At 46.0% G+C, this 15514-nt stretch overlaps 1 protein-coding gene across 3 annotated transcripts in view; it reads left to right on the forward strand.

Annotated features, from left to right (window-relative positions):
• The window catches only part of LOC8042016 (histone-lysine N-methyltransferase 2D), a 40456-nt gene extending 27290 nt beyond the window's left edge, over positions 1-13166 (forward strand). For 2 of the 3 annotated variants that reach the window (XM_040216507.2, XM_040503173.2), the window contains 4 exons: positions 3384-3748; positions 4295-4686; positions 11167-11259; positions 12038-13166. In XM_040216507.2, coding sequence (XP_040072441.1) covers positions 3384-3748; positions 4295-4686; positions 11167-11258 — 849 coding nt within the window. In that variant the 3' untranslated portion in view covers position 11259; positions 12038-13166. Of the gene's footprint in view, positions 1-3383; positions 3749-4294; positions 4687-5767; positions 6046-11166; positions 11260-12037 lie in introns of those variants that run through there. The other variant, XM_040503172.1, reaches the window with a different exon arrangement.
• The last annotated feature ends 2348 nt before the right edge of the window (positions 13167-15514 follow it).

Consider the following 15514-nt stretch of genomic DNA (forward strand, 5'->3'; position numbering starts at 1 on the left):
AAAATGGTAGAAGCAAAGAGAGTTCTTGAAGCTGCCTTCGCTGGAACCTTTTACATTGATTGTGTGAAAGTTGTGGAATGATGTTATTGCAATCACAGGGGGAATGGTGCCGTCCGAATGCTGCTGCGCTGTCTTCTCCTTCGCTCCATTGTCGAGCTTGGAGCTTCAGAAGCTGCATTTAGCAAAAACATCTAAATGTTGTTCAGTATCTTTTTTTTTTTTTTTTTTAGAGGGTACAAGTAAGTGGAACTTTCAGATTTGTCTTGGATGTCTTGGTGACATTGGTACACAAGAAAAACAGTTGGTCAGCATTTACTCGATTCCGTCGGCGGGCATGGCATGAAATGTATAGTTTCAACAATCTAGTTTCACGCAAGAGCATGGGAGAAGGTAGTGCTATTGTTCTTGCTTGTCTTTGGGTTGTTTCTGTTGTTCTCTTGATATGGATTTCTGCAACATTGCACTCAGCATATGCTTCGTCGATTGGCACACTGTTTGTCGAAGACAGCAAGGGTAACCTCAGTTTCCGATATCATTGCACCAATTGCCGATGCCACTACCGATCGTTTGAAGAGGTGTCCTTCCTTCGAGACAACTGGCCACATTTCGAACACGTGTTTGGCTGCTCTGCGGAAGGGATGGCCTCGCTTGCAGATTTGCAAGACTGGATTGGAACGGCGACACAGTGATGATTCTCTCTCCATTTGCATTATCTAGATTGAAAGGGCAAGATGTGGAGATGCAAGTCATGCCAGTTTCTGTGGCACCAGTGTATTTTGATGGAGATTTTGTGTTTCGCGTGTCTGACTTTGTTCTGAAGACTGGCAGGCTACTGATGTCTTGTGAGTGGTGCCACTGTGTTTCTTTTTGAGCGCTTTATCTTTATATGCTGGCTAAACTTAGGAGTTGATGTAAAAGAGTGCACCTATGCTTTCTTTTTTTTTTTATAAAACAAGAGCTGATGATTGATGGTAATTGTATCATGCTTTCGTTCGTGGTACTGTCATAGAGCCCCGGTTCTTATATGAGGGGGTCGCAGACCCCTTTGGGGTCTGTGAAGGCGTTTTTGGTGCTCGCGATGCCCTCAGTCGAGAATGAAACCTAGTATAAGTTGTTTTTTTACAGTGGTGGTAGTTAATGCCACTTTCCGGCGAAATCTGGCGGTGTGCGTTCACAAAAACCCACATGATTGTGAAGAGAGGGGGATAGTGCTGCTCTGCTTTTGACTGCCCCCATCGCAGTCGTCCGTCGCACAACCACGCTATTTATGACAAGATACAATATTGCCCTTTCTTTGACGCTGGCGCTGATTTGGGTTCTGAAAGATTCTCCGGCGCATACACACAAAAAAAAAAAGAAGAGGCATGACTCCGGTAGTGGTTCTAACCGGAAACGACGGGTGACAAAGGTGACAAGAGACAAATGTGCGCGTTTGTCCCTCATCCCCTTTGTCGTCTGACGTCTCCGGCTTAGATCATCTGTCGATCCAGGTGTTTGCAGTTGCCGACTGATTTTTCGGATTTCGCGGGGCGCAAAAAACACCCGAATAAAAGAGCAGTTCGAAAAATCGGCTGATGAATAAACTTGTCTTCATTACGTCTAAGTGGGTAAAAAAAGCACAAGTTGTTATGAATGCGCGCCTTGTTTCAGGTTACGCCTCCATTTGCGTTTGGCAACTTTTTGTTAGCTTGAGAATTGCTGCATTCTTTTGTAGCGTCATGGTAGAGTACTTTTTGCTCTTCTTACCGACACATTGCTGTGGTGGAAGAACAAAGGGGGCAATGACGTCCAAGCCAGTGTAGTCCGAAAACACGATTCACCGAAACAAGATTGAGACGAGAGGCGCAGGTCCACGACTGCAATGGCGAATGAACGAGGCACAAAGCAAAATGGTAACAACAATGATGATGATAATGACGTGCAGCTAGAGAGAAAAAAAGGCCGTACAGCGTCACCTAGCGGTAGGACTTAGCAGTACTCAAGCAGCACTGCCAGACCAAGCCAATCTATGTGCAGTTAACATAGAATCCAAAATGGCCGCTTCTCGGCGGTGTTTCCCGCTGATCGCTCGCGATGACTTTGTTAGAAAAGTCTAACTTTCAAACCTCGAGCTGTCCAAAACATTGGTCGTGAATATGCACTATTTCTATCAGGTAGATCACGGTTCCTCCTTTAGGTTCGAAATGTCCAACAGGTCTGAATTATTGGTGTCCGAAAAATCTGTCGGCGGTCGGCGGCTGTATTTCAGAGTGGTCCAACGAATCTCTCGGCGCACGTTTGGCTCCGAAGCCTTTTGATGGCAAAAATTTAATTGAGGGGCTTGGGGGACACTGCTTTGTACTGGTCAGTTCTTACGGTCGCACCGTTGAAACTCCAGCAAATGAAGAAAGAATTACGTATCAGGTGATTGAAGAACCACTTCTTGCCTGCCATTGACATGGAAGAGTGCCTGCTGAAATAGTTATGTGATCGCCATTAACTTGGCCAAAGTGAAACTGCGCTGAGTCACTGGATGGCACTGAATTTCGAAAAGGGTCTACAGTAAGGACGTTCATTCAAGCCGCTTCGCTGACCTGGCCATGTCGTTTTGTCTTTGTGGCTACTTTTTGTGATGCTCTAGACTTAGAAACGAACCCTAAAACGCAGTGTGTTATAAAGAAAATGCCTAATAGTAATGTGCAATTTACAGACGCTTCCGAAGTGTAGTGCAAGGGCCTGCGTTCCAGAATAGGAATTTCATACCACGGCATTTCGAAACTTGCTCGCGCTGGCTGGATGACAGCGTAACTCGCGTTCCTGAAGCGAGTTGTTCACTCGAATAATTACTTGCTGTACTCTTCGGTGGTGAGTAACGTTGAATGAGGTCAAGTAAATGGCATCAGACTGTTTGTCGCCTGCTTCCTCGACTTGGTACCGTCGCAGGTTGTCATCATTGTTCTTGTTGATACAGTAGAATCTCATTAAATAGAATCTGAGGGGGACCAGAACTTGTTTGAATAATGCAAAGTTTGATTAACCGGGTGTTTTCTTCCTAGAAACTCATAGGACGGGACCTGCATGTTAGTTTGAATTATCCGCGAGTTTGAATTAATGAGATTCCTCTGTAGTAGCTTTTGTATTTCTTTGATTCTACTGACCAAGATGCAGCCAGGGATGCAAGTGGATAATGCTGTTCAAGGGCACATTTGAGCATTTCAAGTAAACCAATTGGGGACATGGTGCACATATTAATGTTAAAAACAAACTGGTTTTAAAGGTCAACAGCACAGACTACGTGCATTTCAAAGCTAGATGTGCTCTCATCTTCGTACTTCCGTCAGATTTTCACGACGCTTGCGGCTTCCTCCGGGCCCGCCTTAGAACAGAGCGGCACCTTGTTGCAGGTGGTGCCACCCCCGCCGCTGCCGTCCACCTTCTCTGCGCCTACCGCATACCCTCACCTGCACCACCAGTACGCCCAGTACAACAAGCGCAAGTATGAGACGCCACCTCCACCCCTGCCAGTGCCACCCGACACCTCGGTGCCACCTCCCATAGCCACCGCGACGCCAGCACCGCTGTCCACCGACACCTCGGTGCCACCACCGGTGGCCGCCGCTGCGACGGCACCCCCGGACACATCGGTGCCACCTCCCATTGCCGCGGCAACATCTGCGGCGACGCCAGATACCTCAGTGCCGCCACCTAGGGTGACGCCGGACACCTCCGTGCCACCGCCTCCGCGCTATGGCACCAACGATGATTGGAGGTGGGTTACCTGTTCTTGCACTCCTGGTCTGAACTGCTTGATGTTCTTGAAGTGCATGCATCTACGAGGCTCTTGCTCGCCCTTGTTGGAGGTCTAAACAAATCCGCCGGCTCGTCACAAGCTTGCGTGCGTCGACCGACATTTGAATGTGCGCCGCTTCCTTTTTTGAAGCCCAAAGGAGACCCTCCAAATTAGCAAAGCCAAAAGGCACACACACCGCATTGTTCTTTACAATTCTTTGAGGGAGCATTCCCGAAAAGTGATCAAGATATGGATCATTGTGCTACTCTGGGGTTGCATCCGGGTTGTCATTCAAATTTGTTTGTTTCTAGTCAATGTTTTACTGTTGAGCTGTTGAGAAATGTATCGTACGACTTCCTGCGTGTAACAGTGACCCGTAATTCGATATGCTCGAACTTTGGGTGCACTCGTTGCTTGAAGATACCGCCTTACATAGTGTAGACGCCGTCAAAGCTACCAATGGCCGCGGCCGCGTCGGGGAGTGTGCGCGGCGTCGATGCCAAAGCGAAGTACGGTTTGCTGCAGGTTCCGGGTTCCACCGCCACCGGTCTCAACCACCATGCCACCCCCGCCGTTGACGAAGGTGCCGTCGACACCGCCGCCGTCGGCGACCGCCCCCTCTGCGTCTTCGCCGCCCGGGCAGAGCACGGCAGCGTCCGGCGCCGCCCAGGGCTCTGCCGGCACCGCGCCACTTTACTACCGTAGCCTGAGGCCGCTTGCCAAGTCCTCCTACCTGAGCAGCTACCAGACTTCCTCGCTGGCGCCTCCGGAGATGGACTACGGCTCACGGAGGGAGGCGGGGACAAGTGGTGCTGCCACCGCTGCAGCGCCCGCCTCCAGCGCCAAGAAGGCGGACTGGGACCTGATGCCGCCGCCGCTGGCCCGGCGGTCGTCGTCGGCCGGAGGGACGAGCGCTGGTAGGACGCCGCTTTTCTCGTTGGTCGTGGGCCTACCTTCGTGTGGACGCGGCGGGTTCCGAAGTGTGGTGCCCGGAATGTGTCTCTGGCTGGTGCGTTTACTACATCCTTAAAAGCGGTCTCGATTTCCGCCGGTCCTGGCGCGGATGCCCGTTCATCCATAGGTCCCTCCCCAGCCGGACGGACGGTCGACGGAAGCCGGAGCAGACGCCGGACAAGACGCCGCGACGACACCGACCCTTGCGTCTGCTTGGCCCTTTTGCCGGCGTCCGACTGCCAGGATTGCGTCGTCCAATGGCACAACACACTGGTGGCCCCCGTGATGCGGTTTGTTGCCACTTCGAGACCACTTCCGGCGCCCGGCCCGGACGGGACAGTAAACGAACCGGTCGAAGACTCCTTCCGGGCACCACACTCTAAGCGAGTGCATTTGTGGGATGCTCTTTGCCTTAACCGTCTTCAGTGCGATTCGATTTTTTTACTTGTCTGTTCACTCAAGTATGGGGTTTCAAACTCAAGGGTGTTTCGTTTCCCTGATGCGAAATTTTGGCTAGGGTCGCGACGGGAGCCTGCCCCTTTGTGTTTTGTCCTGGGAACCAATATATAACTTCTCAATCGATGGCATCGACGGATAGTCGTCAATTTAGTTGCGGCAAGGGGGTGGTGGAGTACGATTGGTTTATTCTCGGTAGACGGTGCCAAGTATTGTTTTATTGGCGAGGATGGTTCTGATTGATGATGATGGCTGGCAAGACTGCTGCGTCAGAAGTCTCGTGTCATGTTGCGAGTTCTGCAGTTGGCAGTCTGCAGCAGGGTTGTTCTCTAGCTGCGTGGAGCTTCCCGCGTCGTTGCGTCGTAGCTCTCAATGTGTGGCTTTTGTAATGGGGACATTCCAAACTCATAAATCTCTGGGGATATGCATCTGGAGAACTTGCTTCACTAACTGTGTGGATTTGTGAAGTGACCTCGACGTTTTGGGGAAGGTATTTGTGAATGCATCTGTTGTGTCATCTTCCAGATTTTCCTCTCTTTCTTATGGTACCCCTATAGACAATTTTATTGGTGGTTCATCTATTTGCAGGGTGGAACGGCTGCGCCATTTTGCGTCAGACGCGTGTCTTCACCATCCTGCGCCATGTGTCTGAAACTGCGCCACAGCCAATACCTCGCGTCATTATGCGCCAGATCGCAAAACGTGCGCCAAAAAACTTTTTATTTTGTCTTGGTTTTGGTTTTATTGAACGATTGGCAACAATGAGCGCGTTTAGCCTGGTCGGCCTTGCAATTCTTTGTTCTGTTTATTCTCTCTGTGTATCCCGAGTCGGAAGCGCGCAAAAAAACTGAAAATTCTAAGCGCTACACCACCTGCGACTGGATTGTTATTCTTCAACCATAAGCGGTTAAGCGAGTCAGCTGAGGTGAGGTTGATTCGTTAAGCGTCAAATTGCCTGAGCCTTTGCGGCCCGGGATCTGGACGTCAGCCAGCTGAAAACAAATGAGCAAAATATTCTTTTTAGTACTTCATCGTTAGAAGTTGGAACCACATTCTCGAAAGATAAATCGTGATTTGATCAAAGTGAAACACGGTCCGATCCAAAACCTTGCCGGCCAGCAGCTCTTACATGAGGGGTAGATCTACTCGGCATACATTAACCTTGCTCCTGCTTATCGCTTCAAATACGATAACATTGTTAATCGTAATCTGCTGCTTTGACATAGAGTTGCACAATAGGATAAACTCAAAATTTGTTCCCTGTGCTACTGCACGTCCGTTGCTTACTCACGTCACGTTGTCCGCACGCATAATTGGGGTTACTACGGTTGATCGAATGCCATTTCATCGAAGCACGTTTTAGAGAATGAGCACGTTTCATTGAAGCACGGGTTTACTACAGTTGATAGAATGCCATTTCGTCGAAGCACGTTTTAGAGAATAGGCACGTTTTATCGAAGCACAGTTTAGGAAAAGCAGAGCCTCAGTTTAAAGAAATGCTGTTTATCGAAAAGGGGATGCTATTTAAAAAAGGGTTTTCTACTTCGTGCGTGTATCACTGGTGCGCGTGTTAACCCAAACCCCCCGCTGCGCTCCCACCGCTTTGTGATGGCAGTCTGCGGCGGCTCATTACAAAAATGTTAACTCGCCTGATTTACCCGTTCATGCCGCTTCGCGGTGGCCAAATTCGCTAAAAGGAGGCTCATTGCCATTTTCTCTAAACTGGTTTCTCTATAAAGACATCCGATAAACCGGATTCAGTAAAACGGCGTTCGCTAAAACGAGCTTTTCTAAACCGCATGACTCCGTTTCCCATCTACCTAGGTCCCTAACCACTCGTGTTCATCTGTACTGCTGAGTACGACTGAAATTGCTCCCATGCTCGTCTAAGACACAAGCTGAAGTGCAATGAAAACTAATCTGAGCTGCTCCTAGCCTGCTCCAGAACGTAGTTTCAGCTGCTCCCAACCTGCTCCAAAACAGCTGTTTCAGCTGCTCCCGTGGCTGCTCCCAAGTACATTTCACGAGTTCCACCCCTGATTTGGTTCTTTTTCAGATCCATAGTGGGCAAATTTTGATGCCTATTTTCATTTTGATCAACTAGTAGTTTTTTTTTATTTGTGAAAGAGCAAAAATTAGTGTCATCAGATAAAAGGTTTGATGAGCTGCTACTGGGGAGATTTAAACGGCCAAAGTTTTAAGACCCCTGGGAAGGCTATACATGGTGCCTGGCAAATACAGACATTTTTGTCTCGTTATTATAAACATAAGTACCCTCCCAGCTTAAAAAAGAAGGGTCCCAAAAACTCCCCTGAGATATCACTGAACCTAAGAACTCAGTTTTCACCCGGATGTTTGTTGCAGGTGTTCCGATGAGAGCTACGCACAAGAATATGTTTTTGTTTTGTCTTTTACGTAAAATCGGTCATTACCACTGGCAGTTTGTTGCTTGAGATCATGTATGACCTTCAAATGGGAACAGAGCAGAACAAACCCTAAAGCAGCTAGCACTGTGGACGTTGTCACTGTTTGGGGAACTGGAGAGAAGCTCTGGATCCGCTAAGCTAATTTCCGCTATACTCCATTTCACCGTAACTCTGCAAAGGCTGTGGTCCGAGCGAGCCAATCAGCATGTTGGAGAGACACGTGACCCACTAGGTGCGTGCAGTGCTGTCAAAGGCTCAGGCAGGAGAGAGTAGAATGCTGCTTTTGTACAAATTCGGAGTGACAGCCTCTGGGGTGATAAAGCAATGTCCGGGACAGACCAAAGAAGGTCCAAACACGAGTTCCTCTTTTCCCCCTTCTTCAGTGGTTAAGCGAAAGCCACCTATGCCCTCACACTTTTAGTGCAGAGCTGTGTATAGAGAGAGTTTGGTCAATGGAAGGAGCGGGCAGAGCCTGGGCGTGCACCAGACGCAGTTAGAAGGCTTGGCATGCTCTCTTGGTCAGCCATAAGCCGAAAAGAATCCCCTAGCGGTGGTAGCGAGAAACAGTTCTAATAAGAGCGTAAGGGTTATGTAGTAACTCATTATTAGAGCCCTGCGCGGATAACAGTTTGATTATCCGCACCCGATCTGCATCCGCAGACTTTCTATCCGCATCCGAACCGCATCCGCAAACTTTTTACATTATTGTATCCGGACCGCATCCGCAAAATGTGGAACCAGATCCGACTCACAATCCCGGCATTCATTGTATATTATAACATCAAGCAAGAATGAAGAAAAAAAAATACAAATAGCACTTTTTAAGTTGTTTGCTTATCTTTGTACAAAGAAATCTGGGTCACCATTCAAAGGGGATGTCATTTTATCATCAGTTTCATCGTATTTATATTAAAAGCGATCAGTTCTCCCGAGACACTGCGCGTCGAAGGAAAAATTATTTGAGTTATGTGATTGTCTTAGGAGTCCGCGACACTGCCCAGAAGAAGTGCACAAAAAGGATGTTGAGGCACTTTTTTTTGTTTTTGGAACCGTTGCAACACTACTCTTTGTGGAGAGGGGGAAGTTTCTTCTACTTTCTTGTGACTTGTATGTTCGAGGTTTTCTTTGCTTGGAGAAAGTTCCAGCTCTTCCCCTGCCAATGTACTAGCTTTTTCCGGGACGATTGATGCCCTGCAATCTTTACTTTTTCTATAGATAGCATTTTTGACGAGAGGCAACGCTCTAAGTGAAGCGATCTTCAGTAAGGATCAGATCTTTCTTAGGATCCCTATTGTTTCTTCGAAACGCGTTTTGTGGAAATACGTTTCGTGGACAACTTTTCATGGATATACATTTCATGGACACACGGTTTGTCGACGCTGTACGTTTTGTGGGCTCATGCCCCTGCGACGTTTTGTTGACAACGCATTTCACTAAGCCACTAAAAGTTAAAGCATGATTCACTAAGGTGAGCTTAACCAAACCGCCCCCCTCCCCCCTGTAATCTAGGCGAGACACAAAACGCTTGTTACGAAAATAGCAGGGTTGTGTGCAACGAAACGTCTCAGGTTTTTCGATGAAACAAACACTAGAAGCCTTTCGATCAAACGTCGCATGTCGACGAAACAATCTGTAGATGAAACGTCAGTCGACGAACTGAATGCCACTGGGTAAAAATTTAGATCCGGATCCGCGAATATGAGCATCCCTGACATCCGATCCACAATCCGCCAAAATTTGTCCAATTTTTATCCGCATCCGCTCGTTTACTGCGGATATCCATGGATAATCCGCGGATATGCAGGGCTCTACTCATTATGGTTGAAAATTTTGTGCACGTGATGTTTTGATTGTGATCATGCAAAAAGATGTAAGAAACTGATGTGCCACTCAAACTCTGTTTTGCGCGGACAGAGTGTGACCGCTCGGACGGCAGATTCTCGACCCTCAGTGCCTGGCGTATGAATTATGTTGATCTTTCCGCTGGACGCACTCTTCCACCATTATTTTGGATGACCGTGATTGAAACATCCATACATGTTGTTTTACCATACGATCAGTTTAGGATGGAACCTTTACTTACGCCTCTCAGACCAAATAATATTAATTTTTACTAAATGTATAAATGCCATTTAGCGGTGTAGGAGCAAGATTCTTGTGAACCCGGAAGTAATTTTCAAACTGCTAAAAATTGACAGATACACTATTGTCTTTGTTAGGGGATGTTGAGCCAAGTATGGTTGGTGTACACTGCATTGAAAGATTAGCTGAAGCTGTGCTGATCATTCTTAGCAAAGGTAAGCTTGTGCACCACATAGGCATGAAACTGTTTCAAGTCATTTTATAGCGATTTGGTTGATAAAACAGGAGTGGGTATGGTTAAAATTCAAGTTTCATTCACAACAGGTCTTGAGGTTTTGGAATTTTCCCCATCTAAGTATTTGGACGAGTTTTTCTTTTTTTTTTTCTTAAATAATAATTATACTGGGTGGTGAATTCTAGTCCGGCCAAATGCTGCAGATGTGTTGTTAATGCCATACGCTTACAGGTACCCCCTTTCTCCATCTCCGAGCGGACGGTTTAGCTCATCGACCCGCAACAAGAGTACAGGAGGAATTACGGCTGCGGTGTCTGTTTTTCTTTCAGAAGTTTTGGGGGTAGATGCTCTGGCCAAGAAAGCATTGACTTTTTGCAGTTACCGTTTCGTCGTAGCTTTTGAAGGTGTTGCGAACACCTTCATTTCAAGTGCTTTGTGCCCCGCCTTTCGTCTGTGCCTGACGTTCTCTTGTCTGCTGAGGAGGGGGTGGATTGTGCTCAGACTTTCTTCCTCAGGTTTTGCCACAGAACATGGCAGACGGGCAGTCGGTCTGAGGCTACACAGTCGTAGCATTTTCACCCTATCACTATCTCTATTGAGATCTGTCGGTGTAATGTATGTTTGATGAGTCTGACATCTCTAGTTTTGAGGGGTGTGTTGGGTGCAGTTGAACCATATTTGGAGTGTGTGGTCTTGACAGTTAATGAAATGAAATACATACAATGAGTTGAGTTTGAGTTGTCTAAATGGTCTTCCTGCATTCAGTGCTCTCAATGCAGTTTGTGATGCAGCTCAGTGGTTAACTCTTTTTTTTCTCTCTTTTTTTCTTTTCAATTTCTTTCTCTTTCATGTGTGCGGTCCTTCAATCAACGGCACTTCATGTCATCCGGCGGACTGGGACTTTTCCAACGGACCGTTGATGCGGCTAAAAAAAAATATGGACGAACGGAACCTCGGCATATTCATGAACCGGGCTTCTCCACTAACATAATTTGTTTCCTCTTCGGACATGCACTGCGTGGTCTGCCGATCCAAACTGAACCTCCGTTCACAAACATGCACACATCCCCAAAAATATCTCTGGTGCAAAAAAACATTTGCAATGTCTTTGAACATTCTCAATCACACAATGACCTGTGCCTTCGTATGCCTCGTTCTGATTCAACATTTTTTTTACTTTGGTGGCCTTGATTTGTTTGTTGTCTCGGTGTGTTTGGTGTCTTGGTTTGTGTGGGGGAGCGTAGCAGCAAGCTATCCTGCATTGAAGAGGCCCCTGGAATCTTCTAGCACGTCAAGCACCAGCGTTGACTGGAAGAGACCAAGAGGAGCCCTCTGAGGTAGGCACTGATCAGCCGTTCTTCGAGAGATGATCGATATGGAAGCTTTAGCACTCTGGGTCACTGGCAACATTTGGTTTGGGTGTAGTGATGCTGTACAGGGAACTCGACTGTTTTCAGAGCAACTTCTTTGCTTTGATGCAGTAATAATTTTGAATTAAAGAGGACGCTGTTAGTTTATGAGACTTGTAAATACCAGAACTTGTTTTTTTAGGCCAGTTTGCACCTACATATTAGCTCTAAATCGCCATTGGGTACTGCGCTGACTTGAATGTAACTCACCACTGATGCAGTGTTGTATCGCTTTAATATGTGCCAGGCCAGTGCTGCTTCCAGTGCTAAGGTAGTGTTGTAGTGTTTGTCATTGGGCCCATGTTATACAGCAACAGCCGACATGTTATTAAGAGACTATAAATACTTGTGTAGGTTCATGCCTTTGCCTTGTGGCACTCGTGTGTTTGTTAGAGGTAATGGCAGTTGAAAATTTCATTGTGAATGAAGACATTTTATTGAGGAACCTTCGTGGTGTTTACTTTGGGGAGTTCTTAACCGTAAATTGTTGACTCTTCGCAGTTTCTCGTACACATTTTTTGGACGGGTATGTGGAAACGTTCCCGTCCAGTTTGGTTTGATCATTGTGCCAGCTTGAGTCGTGTGAAAAGGCTCGCCTCCAAATGCCGCTTCGTCTAGCTTGCCTTCGTGTGAAATAGAAATGAGAGTTTCATAGCTTTGGGTGCCTTATCTCTGGATCTCTTCCTGGTTATGTTATGCTTAACAGAACTGGACGCTGAAGGATCGTCATCAAGACAAGGGACGCCGATGGATTGTGTGGTTGGTGGTGTGGTGAAAAGGACGCCCTGGGGTTTGGGGGATCTGCTTAAAATGTCTACCAAGCTTTTTTGAGATCTTGTCTACATATTTATATAGTAATGTACGTATGTGAACTAGGGTGACCACCCTCCTGCTAGCGAAATGCGGGAGACGAGGGGGGGGGGGGGGGGGATTTATGAACTCGCCATGAACCGAGGCTTTGTTTGCACATTTAATATCCTGTGCTGCTTATACACCTGAAAGTTGTATTGCAGCAATTAAGCTAAAATAATTTTCACTCCCAGTGATGTTATATTTTTATGCCAATTATGTTTTAATGTGTCGAAGCCGAAAGCATAAAAATCAACAGCAGCAGAACTCAATGCATTAAATGAAATGAAGAAACTAAATCTTTTTTGGGTTATTGTTTCCTATCAACGCCTAATTTTATCAACATGATCCTACACAAATTTTTAACGTGATGTTCTTTTTCAACCGTTCCGAGTTGCCGGCTTTTTGCATTGTGTTGCTGTCTTGGAAAAAAAAAAGGATTTGAAAGGGATTAAATTTTTATATTTAAACTTTTGGCGAGCAATTTTTCTTACAATATTTTTCCGCCAAGGGGAGAGGCACAAAAGAGCATGCGCGTCGGTTCTCCTGCAGGAACGATGGTCGCTTCCCACAATTGGATGGAAAATGCCGTACCATTGAGATTCACACAATTACTAGCGACCTCCGCACTTTGCCTTGCCATGTTGTTTGGCAGCACCACGAGTTGGAATGAATTTTATGACAGTATGAAATGCGAAACAATTTGAGGTTTCGAAAATTTTTTGCGGGATGTGAGCTTTCAATGCGGGACAGTCCCGCGAGTCGCAGGACGGGTGGTCACCCTAATATGAACTGTGGAGGGTCGTGTGCTGTCACATTGGGGCAGTGACCATAAATGTTGTCCCGTCAAACACCACCTTATTTGGTGTAGGGCATGTGTGCCTGGGTTAGGTCCTTCCATGAGCACTTACAATGGGGGAGTTTGCCTGAACACTTTCACCATCTACATTATGTACAAAGTTCTTTGTGAATAAAAAATCAACTTGTAGAAGATACTAGCTGCTACAGGCTTGCATTGTTCATTGTTTTCATTCTTGTCGGCACAAATTTGCTCCATGTTTAAAGGCTTCAGTTTAAAACTGAAGGATTTTTTTATTATTAAATGTTCTATAACATTGGCTTTTTGAAAGGGGCAACAGTAACTGCAGAGGGTATTTTCATTTGTGACTGGTAAAAGTTGCCGTAAAATGGCTATTAGAAACACCGCAAGTCTGTTGGTGCTCCTAACAACCTTGCTGGGGTGTTATATACATTGAACTGAAATTGCTCTGTAAGAATAACCATTGAATTCAGAAGCGGGATTTTATTATCCCAGCAGAAGCTTGCGGAGGATTGTCAGTTTCCGAAATGTTTCTGCAACTTGGGGTCTTCTGGACGCTTGATGCCTGCAGCAGATGTAAGCAAGTGTAATGATAGAAGAATGTCGTCTCTATCAATTTAAATTGTTTTAAATAATTACATAAGCAAGCAAAGAGTGCTAAAAAATGCAGGGGGACAGACGAAGGGAAACAGGACAAGGCGCACTTTCAGCTGGGTGATTCCACGTCGGTTCATGCAATGATGGTCCGGGTCATAATTTAGATATTTTTGTTAAAAATATATATGAAAGCCATGTTCTTGGGAGGAACACTCGGCTAGATTTGAACGCTGTAACAATTTTTTTTCGCTGAGATATAAAATAGAGAAGCTTGAGGCGTGGAAATTGAGATTTCACAATGCTACTTTGCACAGTCGTCTTTTCCTTGTCGAACCTTTCACGGCACCATAACTTTTTTAATAGGTTCTACAAAAGTTATACAACACATACACAAACAATTAAAAATACCCATAAAATATTTCTATGCCAACAAAAATATCAAACATGGCACAAAAACGCGTTTTAGAGACATTCACAATTTTTTTGAAAATAAACCATCTTTCATAATACTTTACAAAACATCAAAATGCGCGTATTTAAATATTCTTTACGAATATATAAAGACAATATGCCCACCCTTAAATATCTTTTTGTTATCAACGCGGAAATGCGTCTGATTTCTCAAAATGTGGCAAGATTGGGCGTCGATATTTAAAAAACTCCATTCTTTTATTTTCTTTAAATTCACCTTGGCACTTTGCAGTGACTTGAACTAACCTGTGATGGCAAAAGATTGAGTAACATATGACCTTTGAGCGGGAAAAGCTACGACAAACCTTCACTCGGAGCGAGCCGACGTCTTCGTCATAGCGGCTTTGCCGCACAGCACCAAACGTTTTGAGCGTTAGTTATGACATGTATTTTATATTATTAAAATTCTTTTTTTATAAGCGGTGAGTATTAGTGACGTGAAAAGGAACTTTGAGCTGGAATACCATTAATTAGCTTAGAATTCACAGGAATAAAACGGCCCCACTCTGCAAATTCGCTACCTATGCATCATACATAAGCTTAAAACTCAGTTGCGCGAATGGCCATGTATACATCTGGCTTCTCGGCATATGATGACTTTTACAGATGAGTTGCCTGGATTCCTTTGACAGGTTTTACGGTGGTCCGCTTTGCTTGCTTCACCGCACGAAACTCGAACTCGAAGACAGTTGTGAGCACTGCGCAGAGTGGTTTGACGCGTTTTGCGAAACGCGGAAGGCATGTAGTTCCCACCAGGAACGCAAGCGATTGTACGTGCTTCTGCCACCAATCATCCCGAAGAAAAAAATATTGCGTCTGGTGTCGGAAGCGACTGCCTACATGATTGATCAAACATGAAAACTGAAGCGCAAAGGTGGTGTTTGAGCAACCCCTGATCCCTACATGGGGAAAAAGGCGAATGCCGAAGACGTGAGGGTTGCAATTGAGTACTACACACGCGACGACCTCGCATGCTCTGTTCAAAGCCCCAACAAAAAGGACGTCGTCAAAGCCATGATCAACGACATGTCCAAAGTCGTAAAAAGGTTTTATGACCCGCTCTATTAAGGAGGCTTACCAGCTGTTTAGAAAGGACCATCCCCATCCCGAACTAGGCATCTCCAAATTTTATTCTCTACGACCAAAATGGGTAAAAAAAAAAAGTCCCGAGCACGTGGTGTGCGCATGCATATATTGCGTCAATTTTCAGTTGCTTTTAACGGCAATAAAAAATGCCCCAAAGAAGACATTTACTGAAGACGATCTCAAGCGCATCTACCTCTGCTGCGCTCCTCAGAACGATTGCTTTCTGCGCCGTTGCGAAAAGTGCCCAAAAACGCAGAGCATCTCGCTGCAGTCGCTTCATCTCGACGAAGACGTAGAGATCTGTTTGGCGTTATGGGACGCTGGCGAACTCGTCAATAAGGTTATGGACGCTTCTGCCTT

This window comes from Ixodes scapularis, unplaced genomic scaffold (genome assembly GCF_016920785.2).
Source record: "Ixodes scapularis isolate PalLabHiFi unplaced genomic scaffold, ASM1692078v2 PGA_scaffold11__112_contigs__length_91849675, whole genome shotgun sequence".
Classification (NCBI taxonomy): Eukaryota; Metazoa; Arthropoda; class Arachnida; order Ixodida; family Ixodidae; genus Ixodes; species Ixodes scapularis.